Genomic DNA, 18,846 nt, shown 5'->3' with positions numbered 1-18,846 from the left:
GGTTAGGCGGCACGGCGACCGTTCATCAGACGGCTCAGACATACTAGTAGGAATTGATCGACCGTGAACGCGACGTGAGCCAGAAGATGTATACCACTAGTACTGGAGTAGTTTATGTCTGAGCTAGCGGCGCATACGACACTAGTAGATAGTTACGCGACGCACCGACAGAGTGTTGGCATATCTGTCATGTTCTCGAGTTCAAAGATACCTCATCGACTAGAATATTTGCATTAGTCAAATGAGATTTGAGAATTCCGGGATTGGCGGCAGGATAGGATGGCGGGATCGACATTCTGCCGCTTAACGTAACCTTATTGCTTAGTTCACAATTGGGAAGGAAGCTAGTTAAGTAGCGAGTGAAAGCTGCTCTTGCACCGGTCGACCGAACTGCTGCTAGCTAGCCAGTGGGCGCGTCGACGGCTAGACGGCGAGAGGGAGGGAGGAAGGCGACCGCACGTAGGCGAACCCAACACGGCACTAGCTTAGAGCCAAGCAAGTAGGAGTAGCACACAAGTCCATTTTCCTCCTCCACACCACACCACAACACAACACACCGCACCGACTGTTTGATAGCGAGGTCAATTGACAGCAACCAACACGCATACATCGTCATCGCCCGTCGGCCGGCGCCCATGGACGGATGGAGGAACACGCGGCTAATTAATCAACAGAGCCTGCCTCATGGACGTTAGCACGTGGACAGTGCGCACGTTTGCGCGCGTCGATCGTGTCCACGAACAATGAACCACGACATAATCCTGTTGCATCAAGCAGCTTCATCGGGCGTGGGAGGTCGCCGGGTGTTCATCGTGCGTCGCGGTGGCCCTGAATCGAACGAGTGGAGATGATCACAGTTGCACAGATGAAGTAAAGCAAAGCCGTCCAGAGACGTTGCGGGTAATCAGGAGCAGGCTAGCTAGAGGACAATAGCAGAGCAAGAGCAGGGCAGGGCAGTTGTTGGTATGCAGAACAAAACGGAAGCGTCATGGCAGCAGGCAGCAGTAACGCGGAGGAGGGTAGAGACAGACAGAGAGGCACGGGCAGGACGGGCGGCTAGCGTCGCGGCTGACCGCGCTCGCTACCAAGCCAGCGCCCGGTCGAACCGTGTGTGCCAAGACTTTCAAAGCGATGGGGCCAAACAGGTGAGGTGGACCCAACCCAACGAGCCAAGTACCACTACCTTTCCCTACTTTCTGTTTTTTTTTTGAAGTTTTTCCCTACTTTCTGTTGAGAACAGCAAGAGGAGACTCGATCATCACAACGACGTGAACGTGAGCCCACCCAAAGCCGTGACCAGTCATAACCTGCTCCATTAACACCCACACAACACACGCAGAGAAATAAGAGAGAAGACAGACACCACCGGCTGTGGTAATCAGGCAGGCAGGCAGGGCAGGCTCAATCAGTGGGAATAAGTTGATGATCTGTCGTCTCTAACTATAAGCCGCCCGCCACGACGCGCCATCCTCCATCGTCTTCCTCCTCCCTCCCTCCCTCTTAAAAGCCCCCGCTTCCTTGCTTCCTGCTTCTTCAACTTCAATTCCCCGCCTGCTCCGTCCACCACCACCACCACCCAAGAGAGAGAGAGAGAGAGGCATCCAGTCCCTGCCGTGCCAATCCGCAGCCCCATCGCTCTCTAGATTCTAGCCCCACAGCAAGCATAGGATCAAACCTCTAGTATTAATTCAAGAGGGCTCTGCTCGCCGGCGCCGGAGTTGAAAGACAGAGACATATATAGCCGCCACATAGGCAGCCAGATGTTGGGGGGCGGGAAGATGAAGGGGGACGCGGTTAGCGGCGGCAGCAGCAACATTAGCCCCATGGTGTCCTTCCTGCTGGGCGCCGCCGTGGCCACCGTCTGCGTCCTCTTCTTCATGTCCGCCAGCCCCGGCCGCAGCCTCGTCGACGTCGCCGCCTGGAGCCACAACAACGGCACCGCCGCCCAGCACCACCACCTGCGCTCCGTCGCCGACGACCTCGACGCAGCCCGCAACCTCACCGTCGTCGCCGCTCCGGCGCCCGCCCCCGTCCAGGTACGCACGCAGCTGGGAATTTTGTTGCCTACCTCTTGATTGTTCTCGCACCCATCAAACTAGTATTGCTGTTGAGTTTGAGCGTCCTTCTGCAGAAATTAACTCCGGATTAATTAATTAAGACTGTTTTACGAGGATTATCACTGTAGGATCATACAGCAGATACTTCTCCCCGCCGCATACGTCTGTGGCGTTCCCACCGCCATCCGATCGTTGGTCAAATGCACTAGTAGTACCAGGCTCAAGATATTTTCCATTTTCACACATGATTTTCCTCCCCCACTCAATCAATTATTTTGTTTTCATCAAATTACTAGAAAGGCACAAGAGCAACTGGCCAAGGTGGTGGCGCCATGCCATGCAAGCTACTACTAGCTACATATTCGGTGGAGGGATAATCTCGGATACTAAAAACCAGAGATGCCGTTTTCATGCTAGCAAATGCTATATTAACAGAAGAGAATCCTCTTTTTGAACGGGTTGCGTGAGGCGACGGCGACCGGGTAACCAAAAGGGCGCGCGGCCTGTGTTGATCGAGTCTGCTGCTACTAACCAAAAGCGGCGGCGGTGGTGGTGGAGCGGCGAAGACCAGCTCACGTCTCGAGGTCGGCCGCCTATGTGTGTGGACGTCTGCTTTCTCCGCCCTCTCTCGCCTCCAACAACCGCCCTCTCCTTTTCTTTCCTTTCCATCCTCCCCATGTCTATGTATGTATTTTTGGTACTCTAGACTCTAGTAGGTGTCATTAGCCGTTGCCATTATCAACCCTAATGACTCACCACTCTCGTGGCTTCTCCACATGATCGACAAAGAAAAGCTTGTTACACGACTAGTTAGTTCATCTTCTCCACATGATGACAAGAAAGGTCATTACATGAGTCATCACTGTGCACGTTGCTGCTTTGAGCACTCCCGGAAGACATAACATAATTATGCAGCTCTGCTGTCGGCACGGCCGCCACGAGGGCGCACGCGTCCCCGCCTTGGCAGCCGCACACGTGGCGTCTGAAACGGCTAGTTATGTTGCAGTGCCTGATCGGACGGCCCTACTTGCAGTGTTCTTGTGGTACAGGCATAGCAGCATGGGGGCATGTCCCTCTCTCTCTCTGACATACAAAATCTATTTTCGTGACAGGAGTACAGGCTTGCATGTGACCCTCGATCATTAGGTCGCACATGTGCAGCTGCAGGCCAGTCCATGGAGAAAAAACTGATTTTTTTTGTACAACTACAAAATTAATTTGCTGCTAGCTTAAGCTAGCACCGGCATGGCCGTCAGGCCTGCATTCATTCACCCGCGCGTCCAAATCTGTCCATGCAGCATAAATGTCCACAACTCTTCCAAGCAATTAATCCGTTTGTCACTTACACGCCGATGAATTGCTTGCTGCAGGCTGCGTCGCCGTACGGGGACCTGGAGGAGGTGCTGGCGCGGGCGGCGACGGCGGACCGGACGGTGATCATGACGCAGATCAACGCGGCGTGGACCAAGCCGGGGTCGCTGCTGGACCTCTTCTTCGAGAGCTTCCGGACCGGGGAGGGCGGCGTGGCGCGCCTGCTCGACCACCTCGTCATCGTCACCATGGACCCGGCGGCGTACGCGGGGTGCCAGCTCGTGCACCCGCACTGCTACTTCCTGAGGACGACCGGCGTCGACTACCGCGGCGAGAAGTTCTTCATGAGCAAGGACTACCTCGAGATGATGTGGGGCCGCAACAAGTTCCAGCAGACCATCCTCCAGCTCGGATACAACTTCCTCTTCACGGTACGTGTTTCTTTTCTTCTTTATTATGCAACAACTTCATGCATGTTACTTTCGATCGATGGCAGTTAGTTAGGATGAACATACATTTGCGACAAGTTGGTTAGCTAGATTGGTTACGTGTTAGTCGGTGTGTTTCACGTTGGATCGGTGGCTGTGCGGGTTTGGCCCGTCGTGCCCAGTTGAACTGTCCACAGTCTAGTCCACCGGGGTGGGCTAAGCTACTGCTTATCGTGTGGACTTTGACAATGGTGATCGGTGCATGTTGCACGCCAGGTAGCCATTAGATTCTGCCGCATATGCATCGATCATGTGGGCCCGCGGCCGGTCGGAACTTGTGGTTTGTCTCGCGCGGCCGACTGAAACATTTATGAATATAGAAATACAGTATAATCCATCTCGCTTTTGATCTTGATCGCTAATACTAATGTTCAAAACGCTGGCAATGCAGGACGTGGACGTGATGTGGTTCCGTGACCCGTTCAAGCACATCTCCATGGGCGCGGACATCGCCATCTCCAGCGACGTCTTCATGGGCGACCCCTACAGCCTCGGCAACTTCCCCAACGGCGGCTTCCTCTTCGTGCGCTCCTGCAACAAGACCATCGAGTTCTACCGCCACTGGCAGGCCGGCCGCTACCGCTTCTTCGGCAAGCACGAGCAGGACGTGTTCAACCTCATCAAGCACGAGATGACGGACCGCCTCGGCGTCGCCATCCAGTTCCTCGACACCACCTACATCAGCGGCTTCTGTCAGCTCAGCAGGGACCTCAACAAGATCTGCACGCTGCATGCCAACTGCTGCGTCGGGCTCGGTGCCAAGCTGCATGATTTGAGGAATGTGTTGGACGTGTGGAGGAACTACACGGCGGCGCCGGTGCCCGACAAGAGGGCCGGCAAGTTCCAGTGGAAGGTACCCGGGATATGCATCCACTGATCCAACCGATGGATGAGTTGCATGCTTTCCATGCATTTGGTGCCCATTCTTTCTGTTCTTCTTGCTTGTCTCCTTCTCGTGGAAAGAGGGAGGGGATTGAGAGGGGTAGCATCGATCGATTGATTCATTTTGTGAAATCATTTCAGCTAGATGATTATTAGTAAGTTATTACACTATATATGTACACAAACATACACAGAGTAGTAGTACTCCAGTATGCGTGCAGCACATGCATGCATGTATGCTGGTCCTGGCCGACTCTCGGTGGCCTGTAATTAAAGATGAATGAGTAAAGCAGTAGCCTGTTTATGCAGTACAAGTGTTGTTTTCTTGATGATACGTACACTCGAATGCAAGCAGAAGCACAGATTCCCCCGCAAAAAAAAAAAAGCAGAAGCACAGATTAAACTAGCTTTCCTGACCACCTTGGTTGGAAACAACCTTTTTCTAGGGACTCGATAATTTTGATTCAGAGAAAACATAAGTCTCATTTTTAAGAGAAGACATCATGGCCTTTTGTGCATTCGGTTTGATTCGGTTCGGTTTATATAATTTACAGTTTATACGGGTTTATAGCGGTTTATGGTTTATACCACCACCAGCGTCTTCATCGGGGACCCCTACAGCCTCGGCAACTTCCCCAACGGGGGCTTCCTCTTCATGCGCTCCTGCAACAAGAGCATAGAGTTCTATCGGCACAGGCAGGCCGGCCGGTACCGCTTCTATGGCAAGCACGAGCAGGACATGTTCAACCTCATCAAGCGCGAATGACCGACCACCTCGGCGTCAGCATCCAGTTTCTTGACACCACCTACATCAACGGCTTTTGCCAGCTCAGCAGGGGCCTCAACCAGTGGCAGAGCCAGGAATTAAGGATCAGGGGGACCAAGTCACTCAAACTTTTGATAACAGGGGCCAAACAATACTAATACATGTATTTTGTCTAAATTATGCACTGTTCATCTACTAACTAGCAACAAATCAATGATCTTAGGGGGGGCCAGGGCCCCTGCTGGTCCCCCTGTCTCCGCTACCGACCTCAACAAGATCTGCACCCTCCACGCCAATTGAAATGATCGCCATCAAGCAGTAGCTTGTTTATGCGGCTCAAGTGTTGTTTTTTGGTGATACATACACAAATGAGAACTAGCGTTGTTTGATCGAGAAAACCTTTATTCCTTAACAAAATGTTCAAAAACACAATAAACGGGTTGCATGGGCTAACTAGCACAGGAACCTGTTTTGAATCATAGTAAACTGGTTGTGCTAATGGGCCACACGTTTCATGTGCTATGTGTATGAAAAGCGGGGCCCATATCTTGTTTTTGCAGAGCGGTCAAGCCGTTTCATACTTATGTTGACGAAATCCATCATCTCTTGTGAATTGCAACAACTATAACTTGCAAAGAAAATTTTATTTCATGCCTATTTCGTGAAATAGAATTGTTTTTCCAACGTTACGCGCACCCACGACATGCTCACACTCATGGGCCCTCCCATTCATCTGTTTTTGGAAATCTTCCATTCAGTCTATTTTCTATATTTTCTTTTTCATTTTTACTGTTTTTCATTATTTTGTTTCTCCTTTTCTATCTAGTTTATTTCTTTTTTCCTTCTTATATCTATTATTTTCCTATTGTTTTCTTAATTGTATTTTTATAAACGCGTGAACATTTTTAAATTTTACATTTGTTTATTGATGGACGTCGCTAACATTTTTGAATAATTTGAATAATTTTTCATTTTTTTGAATACTTATTAAATTCTTAAACTTTTTTAATACACAAATACTTTTTAATTAGTGATTGTTTTATTTATAATCATTTTCCAAATTATAAAAAATAGTAGATTGACTTTCTGAGCCAACCGAGACAATGGAGGTGAGACATGTCTAACGTGCTTATTTTTATGCCGTGTTATATTAGTTGTGCATACATCATCATATTTATCATTGTTTTGGGTATGTATTACATACTAAATGTTACGATTATGTGTCTAGTGTTTATGATTGAATATACGTGTTTACCATTTTGTTCGTAAATAAATCCTAATATGGGATTAAATTATAAAGGTCTCTCATATCATATTAGATGTGGTATATAAGTTATGGCTAAATATTATTACTGCTAAATCGAGTAAGTTAAGACAAATGATTGACACTTATTTTTACTGAACTTTTTTACTTATTTGAAATTACTGCATAAAATATATGTTTTGAATTACTATTCCCTATTATATTTTCTTTGTATGATTGGCCATTTAATGATGTTGCTAAACATTACTATATGATGTATTATGATATAATTATGGTGTCCATTGTTGCAAATAACTGAGCTAAGCTAGAATAATATTTAATTGAAAAGTGGTGCTAATTGTTTTATTAAAAATTAGTTTGAGATGCACCTAAGAAATTATTTTGTTAAATTGATTTGTTCTTAGAACAAAAACCAATAATAAAAGAAGGTTATTTTCCTCGGTGGGTTACATGTGTCAATTTTCATATTATAGTGTATTGGGATCTGGATGCATCAATTTTAGTTTCTTTAAACATGTAGGTAGATAGGTTAAAGACATATGCGACTAACAAATATCTTGGTATAGGTTTCTAGAGTTATTTTTTATTGCCCAGGTCTAGCATATCTCCCTACAAAAGTGAACTTTAAATCCCTAAAAGCTTGAAATATAGGAACACATCTCTCCGAATATATGGCCTCCCACCAACGCAAATCACCACCATTCCAATCATCATACAATGTCTAGCGGCCAGTTTCCATCACTATTGCCATCCTTCTCCACCGTAAGCATCACATCATCTCGATATGCTAAAAGTTCAATTGTGTAGGGATCAATGACACCCAGAACTGGCATTGTTTCATCGAAAGAAACCTTTATTCCTCAAGAATGTTCAAAATCACAATAAACGGGCCGAACAGGCTAGCTACCCTACGAACATATTCTGCGGAGGGGAACTTTTGGTCTATGGGTGTATATACACCCTATATAAAAAATAATTTATTAATTCAATAAAAGAAAAAAGATCTGAAAATATTTTTGAAAGAAACTTGACCTTTCGTTGTACTGGTAAAAAAAGTTGCACAAAAAGGAAAAAAATCTCATTGACTTCTTTTAATAAAGACAAAAAATCTGGTTAAAATTGTGTGAATAGTGACCTATAATAGCATATAAATTTTGTTGTTTTCCCCTGAAGTCAATGCTGGTTTTCTATTCGTGAAAATTTATATACTAGTGCAAAAGAAAGTCAAGTTTATTGTAAAAAAACTTCCAATTTTTTCTGACTTTTTTCAATTATCATTTTTTTCCGATACTAGGTGTGTATATACACAGAAACCAAAGGGTATTTCCCCATGCTTTGTGATACGTCTCCAACGTATCTATAATATTTGATTGCTTCATGCTATATTATATTCTGTTTTGGATGATTAATGGGCTTTGTTATACACTTTTATATTATTTTTGGGACTAATCTATTAACAGGAGGCCCAGCCCAAATTGCTGTTTTTTTGCCTATTTCAGAGTTTCGCAGAAAAAGAATATCAAACGGAGTCCAAACGGAATGAAACCTTTGGGAACGTGATTTTCGGAACGAACGTGATCCAGAGGGCTTGGACCCTACGTCAAGAAAGCAACCAGGAGAGCACGAGGCAGGGGAGCGCGCCTACCCCCTGGGCACGCCCTCCACCCTCGTGGGGCCCACGTTGCTCCACCGACGTACTTCTTCCTCCTATATATACCGACGTACCCCCAAACCAACAGAAGCATCCACGAAAACCTAATTCCACCGCCGCAACCTTCTGTACCCGTGAGATCCCATCTTGGGGCCTTTTCCGGCGTCCTGCCGGAGGGGGCATTGATCACGGAGGGCTTCTACATCAACACCATAGCCTCTCCGATGATGTGTGAGTAGTTTACCTCAGACCTTCGGGTCCATAGTTATTAGCTAGTTGGCTTCTTCTCTCTCTTTGGATCTCAATACAAAGTTCTCCACGATTCTCGTGGAGATCTATTCGATGTAATCTTCTTTTGCGGTGTGTTTGTTGAGACCGATGAATTGTGGGTTTATGATCAAGTTTATCTATGAACAATATTTGAATCTTCTCTGAATTCTTTTATGTATGATTGGTTATCTTTGCAAGTCTCTTCGAATTATCAGTTTGGTTTGGCCTACTAGATTGATCTTTCTTGCAATGGGAGAAGTGCTTAGCTTTGGGTTCAATCTTGCGGTGTCCTTTCCCAGTGACAGTAGGGGCAGCAAGGCACGTATTGTATTGTTGCCATCGAGGATAACAAGATGGGGTTTATATCATATTGCATGAGTTTATCCCTCTACATCATGTCATCTTACTTAAAGCATTACTCTGTTCTTTTGAACTTAATACTCTAGATGCATGCTGGATAGCGGTCGATGTGTGGAGTAATAGTAGTAGATGCAGGCATGAGTCGGTCTACTTGTCGCGGACGTGATGCCTATATACATGATCATACCTAGATATTCTCATAACTATGCTCAATTCTATCAATTGCTCAACAGTAATTTGTTCACCCACCGTAATACTTATGCTCTTGAGAGAAGCCACTAGTGAAACCTATGGCCCCCGGGTCTATTTTCCATCATATTAATCTTCCAACACTTAGCTATTTTTATTGCCTTTTATTTTACTTTGCATCTTTATTATAAAAATACGAAAAATATTATCTTATCATATATATCAGATCTCACTTTCGTAAGTGACCGTGAAGGGATTGACAACCCCTTTATTGCGTTGGTTGCGAGGTTTTTATTTGTTTGTGTAGGTGCGAGGGACTTGAGCGTGGCCTCCTACTGGATTGATACCTTGGTTCTAAAAAACTGAGGGAAATACTTACGCTACTTTACTGCATCACCCTTTCCTCTTTAAGGGAAAACCAACGCAGTGCTCAAGAGGTAGCAAGAAGGATTTCTGGCGCCGTTGAGTCTACGCAAAAGTCAACATACCAAGTACCCATCACAAACTCTTATCTCGCGCATTACATTATTTGCCATTTGCCTCTCGTTTTCCTCTCCCCCACTTCACCCTTGCCGTTTTATTCGCCCTCTCCTTTGCGTTCGCCTCTTTTTCGCTTGCTTCTTGCTTGCTCGTGTGTTGGATTGCTTGCTTGTCACGATGGCTCAAGATAATACTAAATTGTGTGACTTTACCAATACCAACAACAATGATTTTCTTAGCACTCCGATTGCTCCTCTTACCGATACTGAATCTTGTGAAATTAATGCTGCTTTGTTGAATATTGTCATGAAAGATCAATTCGCCGGCCTTCCTAGTGAAGATGCCGCTACCCATGTAAATAGCTTCGTTGATTTGTGTCATATGCAAAAGAAGAAAGATGTGGACAATGATATTGTTAAATTGAAGCTATTTCCTTTTTCGCTTAGAGATCGTGCTAAAGCTTGGTTTTTGTCTTTGCCTAAAAATAGTATTGATTCTTGGAATAAGTGCAAAGATGCTTTTATCTCTAAGTATTTTCCTCCCGCTAAGATCATCTCTCTTAGAAACGATATTATGAATTTTAAGCAACTTGATCATGAACATGTTGCACAAGCTTGGGAAAGGATGAAATTAATGATACGCAATTGCCCTACACATGGTTTGAATTTGTGGATGATTATACAAAAAAATTATGCCGGATTGAATTTTGCTTCTAGAAATCTTTTAGATTCGGCCGCAGGAGGAACTTTATGCAAATCACTGAGAAGCTACTAAACTCCTAGATAATATTATGGTTAATTATTCTCAATGGCACACTGAAAGATCTACTAATAAGAAAGTGCATGCGATAGAAGAAATTAATGTTTTGAGTGGAAAGATGGATGAAGTTATGAAATTATTTGCTAATAAAAGTGTTTCTTCTGATCCTAATGATATGCCTTTGTCTACTTTGATTGAAAATAATAATGAATATATGGATGTGAATTTTGTTGGTAGGAATAATTTTGGTAACAACGCGTATAGAGGAAACTTTAATCCTAGGTCGTACCCTAGTAATTCCTCTAATAATTATGGTAATTCCTAAAACAACTCTTATGGAAATTATAATAAGATGCCCTCTGAATTTGAGACTAGTGTTAAAGAATTTATGAATTTGCAAAAGAATTTCAATGCTTTGCTTGAAGAAAAATTGCTTAAGGTTGATGAATTGGCTAGGAACGTTTATAGAATTTCTCTTGATGTTGATTCTTTGAAACTTAGATCTATTCCACCTAAGCATGATATCAATGAGTCTCTCAAGGCCATGAGAATTTCCATTGATGAGTGCAAAGAAAGAACCGCTAGGATGCGTGCTAAGAAAGATTGCTTTGTGAAAGCGTGTTCTTCTAATTTCTATGAAAATAAAGATGAAGATCTAAAAGTTATTGATGTGTCCCCTATTAAATCTTTGTTTTCCAATATGAATCTTGATAATGATGGGACTGAATATGAGCCACCTTTACCTAGAAGGCCTCCCAAAAATTCGGAGTTTCTAGATCTTGATGCAAAAATTGGTAAAAGTGGGATTGAAGAGATCAAAACTCTAGATATTAATGAACCCACTAGTTTGGATTTCAAGGAATTTAATTATGATAATTGCTCTTTGATAGATTGTATTTCCTTGTTGCAATCTGTGCTAAATTCTCCTCATGCTTATAGTCAAAATAAAGCTTTTACTAAACATATCATTGATGCCTTGATGTAATCTTATGAAGAGAAACTTGAGTTGGAAGTTTCTAACCCTAGAAAACTTTATGATGAGTGGGAACCTACTATTAAAATTAAAGATCATGAATGCTATGCTTTGTGTGATTTGGGTGCTAGTGTTTCCACGATTCCAAAAACATTGTGTGATTTGCTAGGTTTCCGTGAATTTGATGATTGTTCTTTGAACTTGCACCTTGCGGATTCCACCATTAAGAAACCTATGTGAAGAATTAATGATGTTCTTATTGTTGCAAATAGGAACTATGTTCCCGTAGATTTTATCGTTCTTGACATAGATTGCAATCCTTCATGTCCTATTATTCTTGTTAGACCTTTCCTTAGAACGATTGGTGCAATTATTGATATGAAGGAAGGGAATATTAGATTCCAATTTCCGTTAAAGAAAGGCATGGAACACTTTCCTAGAAAGAAAATTAAACTACCATATGAATCTATTATGAGAGTCACTAATGGATTGCCTACCAAAGATGGCAATACCTAGATCTATCCTTGCTTTTATGCCTAGCTAGGGGCGCTAAACGATAGCGCTTGTTGGGAGGCAACCCAATTTTATTTTTAGTTTTTTTTTGCTTTTTTGCTTCTGTTTAGGAATAAATCTTTGATCTAGCCTCTGGTTAGATTTGTTTTTATGTTTCAATTAGTGTTTGTGCCAAGTTAAACCTATAGGAACTTCTTGGATGATAGTTATTGATCTTGCTGAAAATTCCAGAAACTTTCTGTTCACGAAAATAATTGTTAAAAATCACCAGAACGTGATAAAACATTGAGTCCAATTGCTGCTGATCAATAAACAAATTTTATAGGTCGTACTATTTTCGTAGATTTTTTGGAGTTCCAGAAGTTTGCGTTAGTTACAGATTACTACGGACTGTTCTGTTTTTGACAGATTCTGTTTTTCGTGTGTTGTTTGCTTATTTTGATGAATCTATGGCTAGTAAAATAATTTATAAACCATAGAGAAGTTGGAATACAGTAGGTTTAACACCAGTATAAATAAATAACGAGTTCATTACAGTACCTTGAAGTGGTGTTTTGTTTTCTTTCGCTAACGGAGCTCACGAGATTTTCTGTTAAGTTTTGTGTTGTGAAGTTTTCAAGTTTTGGGTAAAAGATTTGATGGATTGTGGAACAAGGAGTGCCAAGAGCCTAAGCTTGGGGATGCCCATGGCACCCCAAGATAATCTAAGGACACCAAAAAGCCAAAGCTTGGGGATGCCCCGGAAGGCATCCCCTCTTTCGTCTACTTCCATTGGTAACTTTACTTGGAGCTATATTTTTATTCACCACATGATAAGTGTTTTGCTTGGAGCGTCTTGTATGATTTGAGTCTTTGCTTTTTAGTTTACCACAATCATCTTTGCTGTACACACCTTTTGAGAGGGACACACATGATTCGGAATTTATTAGAATACTCTATGCGCTTCGCTTATATCTTTTGAGCTATATAGTTTTTGCTCTAGTGCTTCACTTATATCTTTTAGAGCACGGTGGTGGTTTCGTTTTATAGAAACTATTATTCTCTCATGCTTCACTTATATTATTTTGAGAGTCTTAAACAGCATGGTAATTTGCTTAAATAGGAAAATTAATCCTAATATGCTAAGTATTCAAGACTAGTAAAAAACTTTCTTATGAGTGTGCTGAATACTAAGAGAAGTTTGATGATTGTTTTGAGATATAGAGGTAGTGATATTAAAGTTGTGCTAGTTGAGTAGTTGTGAAATTGAGAAATACTTGTGTTGAAGTTTGCAAGTCCCGTAGCATGCACGTATGGTAAACGTTATGTAACAAATTTGAAACATGAGGTGTTCTTTGATTGTCTTCCTTATGAGTGGCAGTCGGGGACGAGCGATGGTTTTTCCTACCAATCTATCCCCCTAGGAGCATGCGCGTAGTGCTTGGTTTTTTATGACTTGTAGATTTGTGCAATAAGTATGTGAGTTCTTTATGACTAATGTTGAGTCCATGGATTATACGCACTCTTACCCTTCCATCATTGCTAGCCTCTTCGGTACCGTGCATTGCCCTTTCTCGCACAGAGAGTTGGTGCAAACTTCGCCGGTGCATCCAAACCCCGTGATATGATACGCTCTTTCACACATAAACCTCCTTATATCTTCCTCAAAACAGCCACCATACCTACCTATTATGGCATTTCCATAGCCATTCCGAGATATATTGCCATGCAACTTTCCACCGTTCCGTTTATCATGACACATTCCTCATTGTCATATTGCTTTGCATGATCATGTAGTTGACATCGTATTTGTGGCAAAGCCACCGTTCATAATTTTTCATACATGTCACTCTTGGTTCATTGCCTATCCCGGTATACCGCCGGAGGCATTCATATAGAGTCATACTTTGTTCTAGTATCGAGTTGTAATCATTGAGTTGTAAATAAATAGTAGTGTGATGATCATCATTCATAGAGCATTGTCACAGGAAAAAAAAGAAAGGCCAAATAAAAAAAAGGATGCCCAAAAAAATAATATAAAAAGGGACAATGCTACTATCCTTTTTTTTCACACTTGTGCTTCAAAGTAGCACCATGATTTTCATGATAGAGAGTCTCTTGTTTTGTCACTTTCATATACTAGTGGGAATTTTTCATTATAGAACTTGGCTTGTATATTCCAACAACGGGCTTCCTCAAATGCCCTAGGTCTTCATGAGCAAGCACGTTGGATGCACACCCACTTAGTTTCTTTTGTTGAGCTTTCATGCATTTATAGCTCTAGTGCATCCGTTGCATGGCAATCCCTACTCCTTGCATTAACATCAATCGATGGGCATCTCCATAGCCCGTTGATTAGCCGCGTTGATGTGAGATTTTCTCCTTTTTGTCTTCTCCACATAACCGCCATCATTATATTCTATGCCACCCATAGTGCTATATCCATGGCTCACGCTCATGTATTGCGTGAAGGTTGAAAACGTTTGAGATTACTAAAGTATGAAACAATTGCTTGGCTTGTCATCGGGGTTGTGCATGATGAGAGCATTCTTGTGTGACGAAAATGGAGCATGACTAAACTATATGATTTTGCAGGGATGAACTTTCTTTGGCCATGTTATTTTGAGAAGACATAATTGCTTAGTTAGTATGCTTGAAGTATTCTTGCTTTTGTGTCAACATTAAACTTTTATCTTGAATCTTTCAGATCTGAATATTCATACCACAATTAAGAGGGTTACATTAAAAAATTATGCCAAGTAGCATTCCGCATCGAAAATTCTGTTTTTATCATTTACCTACTCGAGGACGAGGAGGAATTAAGCTTGGGGATGCTTGATACGTCTCCAACGTATCTATAATTTTTGATTGCTTCATGCTATATTATATTCTGTTTTGGATGATTAATGGGCTTTGTTATACACTTTTATATTATTTTTGGGACTAACCTATTAACCGGAGGCCCATACCAAATTGCTGTTTTTTTGCCTATTTCAGAGTTTCGCAGAAAAAGAATATCAAACGGAGTCCAAATGGAATGAAACCTTCAGGAACGTGATTTTCGGAACGAACGTGATCCAGAGGACTTGGACCCTACGTCAAGAAAGCAACCAGGAGAGCACGAGGCAGGGGGGCACGCCTATCCCTGGGCGCGCCCTCCACCCTCGTGGGGCCCATGTTGCTCCACCGACGTACTTGTTCCTCCTATATATACCTACGTACCCCAAACCAACAGAAGCATCCATGAAAACCTAATTCCACCGCCGCAACCTTCTGTACCCGTGAGATCCCATCTTGGGGCCTTTTCCGGCGTCCTGCCGGAGGGGGCATTGATCACGGAGGGCTTCTACATCAACACCATAGCCTCTCCGATGATGTGTGAGTAGTTTACCTCAGACCTTCGGGTCCATAGTTATTAGCTAGATGGCTTCTTCTCTCTCTTTGGATCTCAATACAAAGTTCTACACAATTCTCATGGAGATCTATTCGATGTAATCTTCTTTTGCGGTGTGTTTGTTGAGACCGATGAATTGTGGGTTTATGATCAAGTTTATCTATGAACAATATTTGAATCTTCTATGAATTCTTTTATGTATGATTGGTTATCTTTGCAAGTCTCTTCGAATTATCAGTTTGGTTTGGCCTACTAGATTGATCTTTCTTGCAATGGGAGAAGTGCTTAGCTTTGGGTTCAATCTTGCGGTGTCCTTTCCCAGTGACAGTAGGGGCAGCAAGGCACGTATTGTATTGTTGCCATCGAGGATAACAAGATGGGGTTTATATCATATTGCATGAGTTTATCCCTCTACATCATGTCATCTTACTTAAAGCATTACTCTGTTCTTTTGAACTTAATACTCTAGATGCATGCTGGATAGCGGTCGATGTGTGGAGTAATAGTAGTAGATGCAGGCAGGAGTCGGTCTACTTGTCGCGGACGTGATGCCTATATACATGATCATACCTAGATATTCTCATAACTATGCTCAATTCTATCAATTGCTCAACAGTAATTTGTTCACCCACCGTAATACTTATGCTCTTGAGAGAAGCCATTAGTGAAACCTATGGCCCCCGGGTCTATTTTCCATCATATTAATCTTCCAACACTTCGCTATTTTTATTGCCTTTTATCTTACTTTGCATCTTTATTATAAAAATACCAAAAATATTATCTTATCATATCTATCAGATCTCACTTCCGTAAGTGACCGTGAAGGGATTGACAACCCCTTTATTGCATTGGTTGCGAGGTTTTTATTTGTTTGTGTAGGTGCGAGGGACTTGAGCGTGGCCTCCTACTGGATTGATACCTTGGTTCTGAAAAACTGAGGGAAATACTTATGCTACTTCACTGCATCACCCTTTCCTCTTCAAGGGAAAACCAACGCAGTGCTCAAGAGGTAGCACTTTGCATCATAGTAAACTAGATGTACTAAGGGGCCACACGTTTCATGTGCTATGTGTATGAAAAAGGGGCCCAAATTTTGTTTTATAGAGCAGTCAAGCCCTTATGCCGTCATTTTATTGTGATGCAGGTATAGTGGACCAGCTCGCTCGTCGTATTGGCCGCATCAAAGAGGTTCAACTGTCGCCTAGGCTGTTCTATGAAGGTGACTATGTAAGAGTGGAGGCGTGTGTACCTGTGGCTAAACCTCTCACCGGGGTTAATCCGTTGACAGTCACGGAAGAAGAACCCTGCATGCTTCCGGTCAAGTATGAAAAGGTCCCTTACTTCTGTCAAGTCTATGGACTCATGGGACATAACCATGAGGAATGTGTTGATGGAGTTTGGGAGGCAAATGATAAGCAATGGGGGAGTTGGATGTTGTCTCAAAGAAAGGAGGTAGCACAAGAACCGCAAGGTGGAGGCCGTGCATCACGAGGCGGTCGATCGGGGGGACATGGCAGAGCGAGCAAGGGTGGACGTTGTGCTCCACCACTGCACGAGAGTTCAACTCTGATGGCCTGCAAGACACACGTGATGGTGTAGCACTTTCACGTAAGTATCCCAATTGGCAATTGTCTGAACGAAGAGCGGAGGAGAGTATTTATAGGAGTGCTTCTATCACACACAAGTTATCATAATTCTTATGTGAAATATCAATGATTCTGGATACATCATGTAATTAACACGCTTTCCATGCCCAGTCAATGCGCTATCGGGCACACAATTTGATCCATCGATCTCACCGTTGACATGATGAGCTAGAGTCCTAAAATGATCGCCATCAAACACTCTGCTAATACTAATGCTGCTGAATGAAAAATGACAATGCAGGATGTGAACGTGATGTGGCTCCGTGACCCATTCAAGCACATCTCCATGGGGGCGGACATCGCCATCTCCAGCGACGTCTTCATGGGGGACCCCTACAGCCTCGGCAACTTCCCCAACGGGGGGTTCCTCTTCGTGCGCTCCTGCAACAAGACCATCGAGTTCTAGCGCCACTTGCAAGCCGGCCGGTGATGACCACGAGTATATGGGATCAATTGTATCCTTTTCGATAAATAAGAATGTCAAACCCAACGAGGAGCAGAAGGAAATGACAAGTGGTTTTCAGCAAGGTAATGCCTGCAAGTGTTGAAATTGTAAGTAGCAGAGTAGTTTGATAGCAAGATAATTTGTAACGAGCAAGTAACGGTAACGGTAACAAAAGTGCAGCAAGGTAGTCCAATCCTTTTGAGGCAAAGGACAAGCCAAAACGGTCTCTTATAATAAGCAAAGCGTTCTTGAGGGTACATGGAAATTTCATCTAGTCACTTTCATCATGTTGGTTCAATTCATATTCGCTACTTTGATAATTTGATATGTGGGTGGACCGGTGCTTAAGTGATGTTCTTACTTGAACAAACCTCCTACTTATGATTAACCCCTCGCAATTATCTGCAACTACGAGAAAATTATTAAGAATAAATTCTAACTATAGCATTAAACATTTGGATCCAATCGGTCCCTTACGGAATAGCGCATAAACTAGGGTTTAAGCTTCTGTCACTCTCACAACCCATCATCTAATAACTACTCCACAATGCATTCCCTTAGGCCCAAATATGGTGAAGTGTCATGTAGTCGACGTTCACATGACATCACTAAGGGAATCACAACATACATACTATCAAAATATCGAACACATATCAAGTTCACATGATTACTTGCAACATGATTTCTCCCGTGACCTCAAGAACAGAAGTAACTACTCACAAATGATAATCATGCTCAAGATCAGAGAGGTATTAAATAGCATATTGGATCTGAACATATAATCTTCCACCAAATAAACCATATAGTAATCAACTACAAGATGTAATTGAAAGTGCGTTATATCGACTAGAGGGGGGTGAATAGGCGATTTTTATGAATTCTTCACTGAGGAATTTGCGGGTGAGGAAATTCCTTAGCGAAGAACTACTTGTAGCGGAATAAGTACTCAGAAGTAAACATAACAGAACACAAGCATGGTCATCATGATGAAATGAAGACAAGCACAGAGTACAGAAAGCGTAAACACAGGATAACACATGATGAAGACAAACAGACTAAAGAAATTGAACTGAGGAAATTGAGAAAGTCTTCAGTCAAAGTCTTCAAACACAGATATGAACAAGCACACAACACAGTTATGAGGAAATGAAAGAGTTGAGGAAATAGAACCAGTAAGCTTGGTGAAGACAATGATTTGGTAGACCAGTTCCAACTGCTATCTCAGTTGTACATCTGGTTGGAGCGGCTAGGTATTTAAACCTGAGGACACACAGTCCCGGACACACAATCCTCACCTTATTCTCCTTCAGCTAAGGTCACACAGACCTCGCCCAATCACTCGTGGTAAGTCTTTAGGTGACTTGCGAACCTTCACAAACTCGGTCACTCGGCGATCCACAATTCCTCTTGGATGCTCTA

At 42.9% G+C, this 18,846-nt stretch overlaps 1 protein-coding gene across 1 annotated transcript; it reads left to right on the top strand.

The window, feature by feature from the left end:
• The first annotated feature begins 1,399 nt into the window (after window positions 1–1,399).
• LOC123123801 (uncharacterized protein At4g15970) lies at window positions 1,400–5,046 on the top strand. Its single transcript, XM_044544424.1, has 3 exons — window positions 1,400–2,036; window positions 3,428–3,799; window positions 4,248–5,046. The coding sequence occupies exons 1-3, from the start codon at window positions 1,761–1,763 to the stop codon at window positions 4,731–4,733; spliced, it is 1,134 nt and encodes a 377-aa protein (XP_044400359.1). The 5' UTR covers window positions 1,400–1,760; the 3' UTR covers window positions 4,734–5,046.
• The last annotated feature ends 13,800 nt before the right edge of the window (window positions 5,047–18,846 follow it).

The sequence above is a fragment of the Triticum aestivum genome, chromosome 5D (genome assembly GCF_018294505.1).
Source record: "Triticum aestivum cultivar Chinese Spring chromosome 5D, IWGSC CS RefSeq v2.1, whole genome shotgun sequence".
Taxonomy (NCBI): domain Eukaryota; kingdom Viridiplantae; phylum Streptophyta; class Magnoliopsida; order Poales; family Poaceae; genus Triticum; species Triticum aestivum.
This window is presented reverse-complemented; position numbering and strand designations above follow the sequence as displayed.

Bases quoted from the DNA above. Each gene is read 5' to 3' on its own strand.
- LOC123123801 (XM_044544424.1), top strand. From the start codon at position 1,761: ATGTTGGGGGGCGGGAAGATGAAGGGGGACGCGGTTAGCGGCGGCAGC. The intron at 2,037-3,427 runs GTACGCACGCAG...TGCTTGCTGCAG, and splicing joins CGGCGCCCGCCCCCGTCCAG to GCTGCGTCGCCGTACGGGGA. The intron at 3,800-4,247 runs GTACGTGTTTCT...CTGGCAATGCAG, and splicing joins GATACAACTTCCTCTTCACG to GACGTGGACGTGATGTGGTT.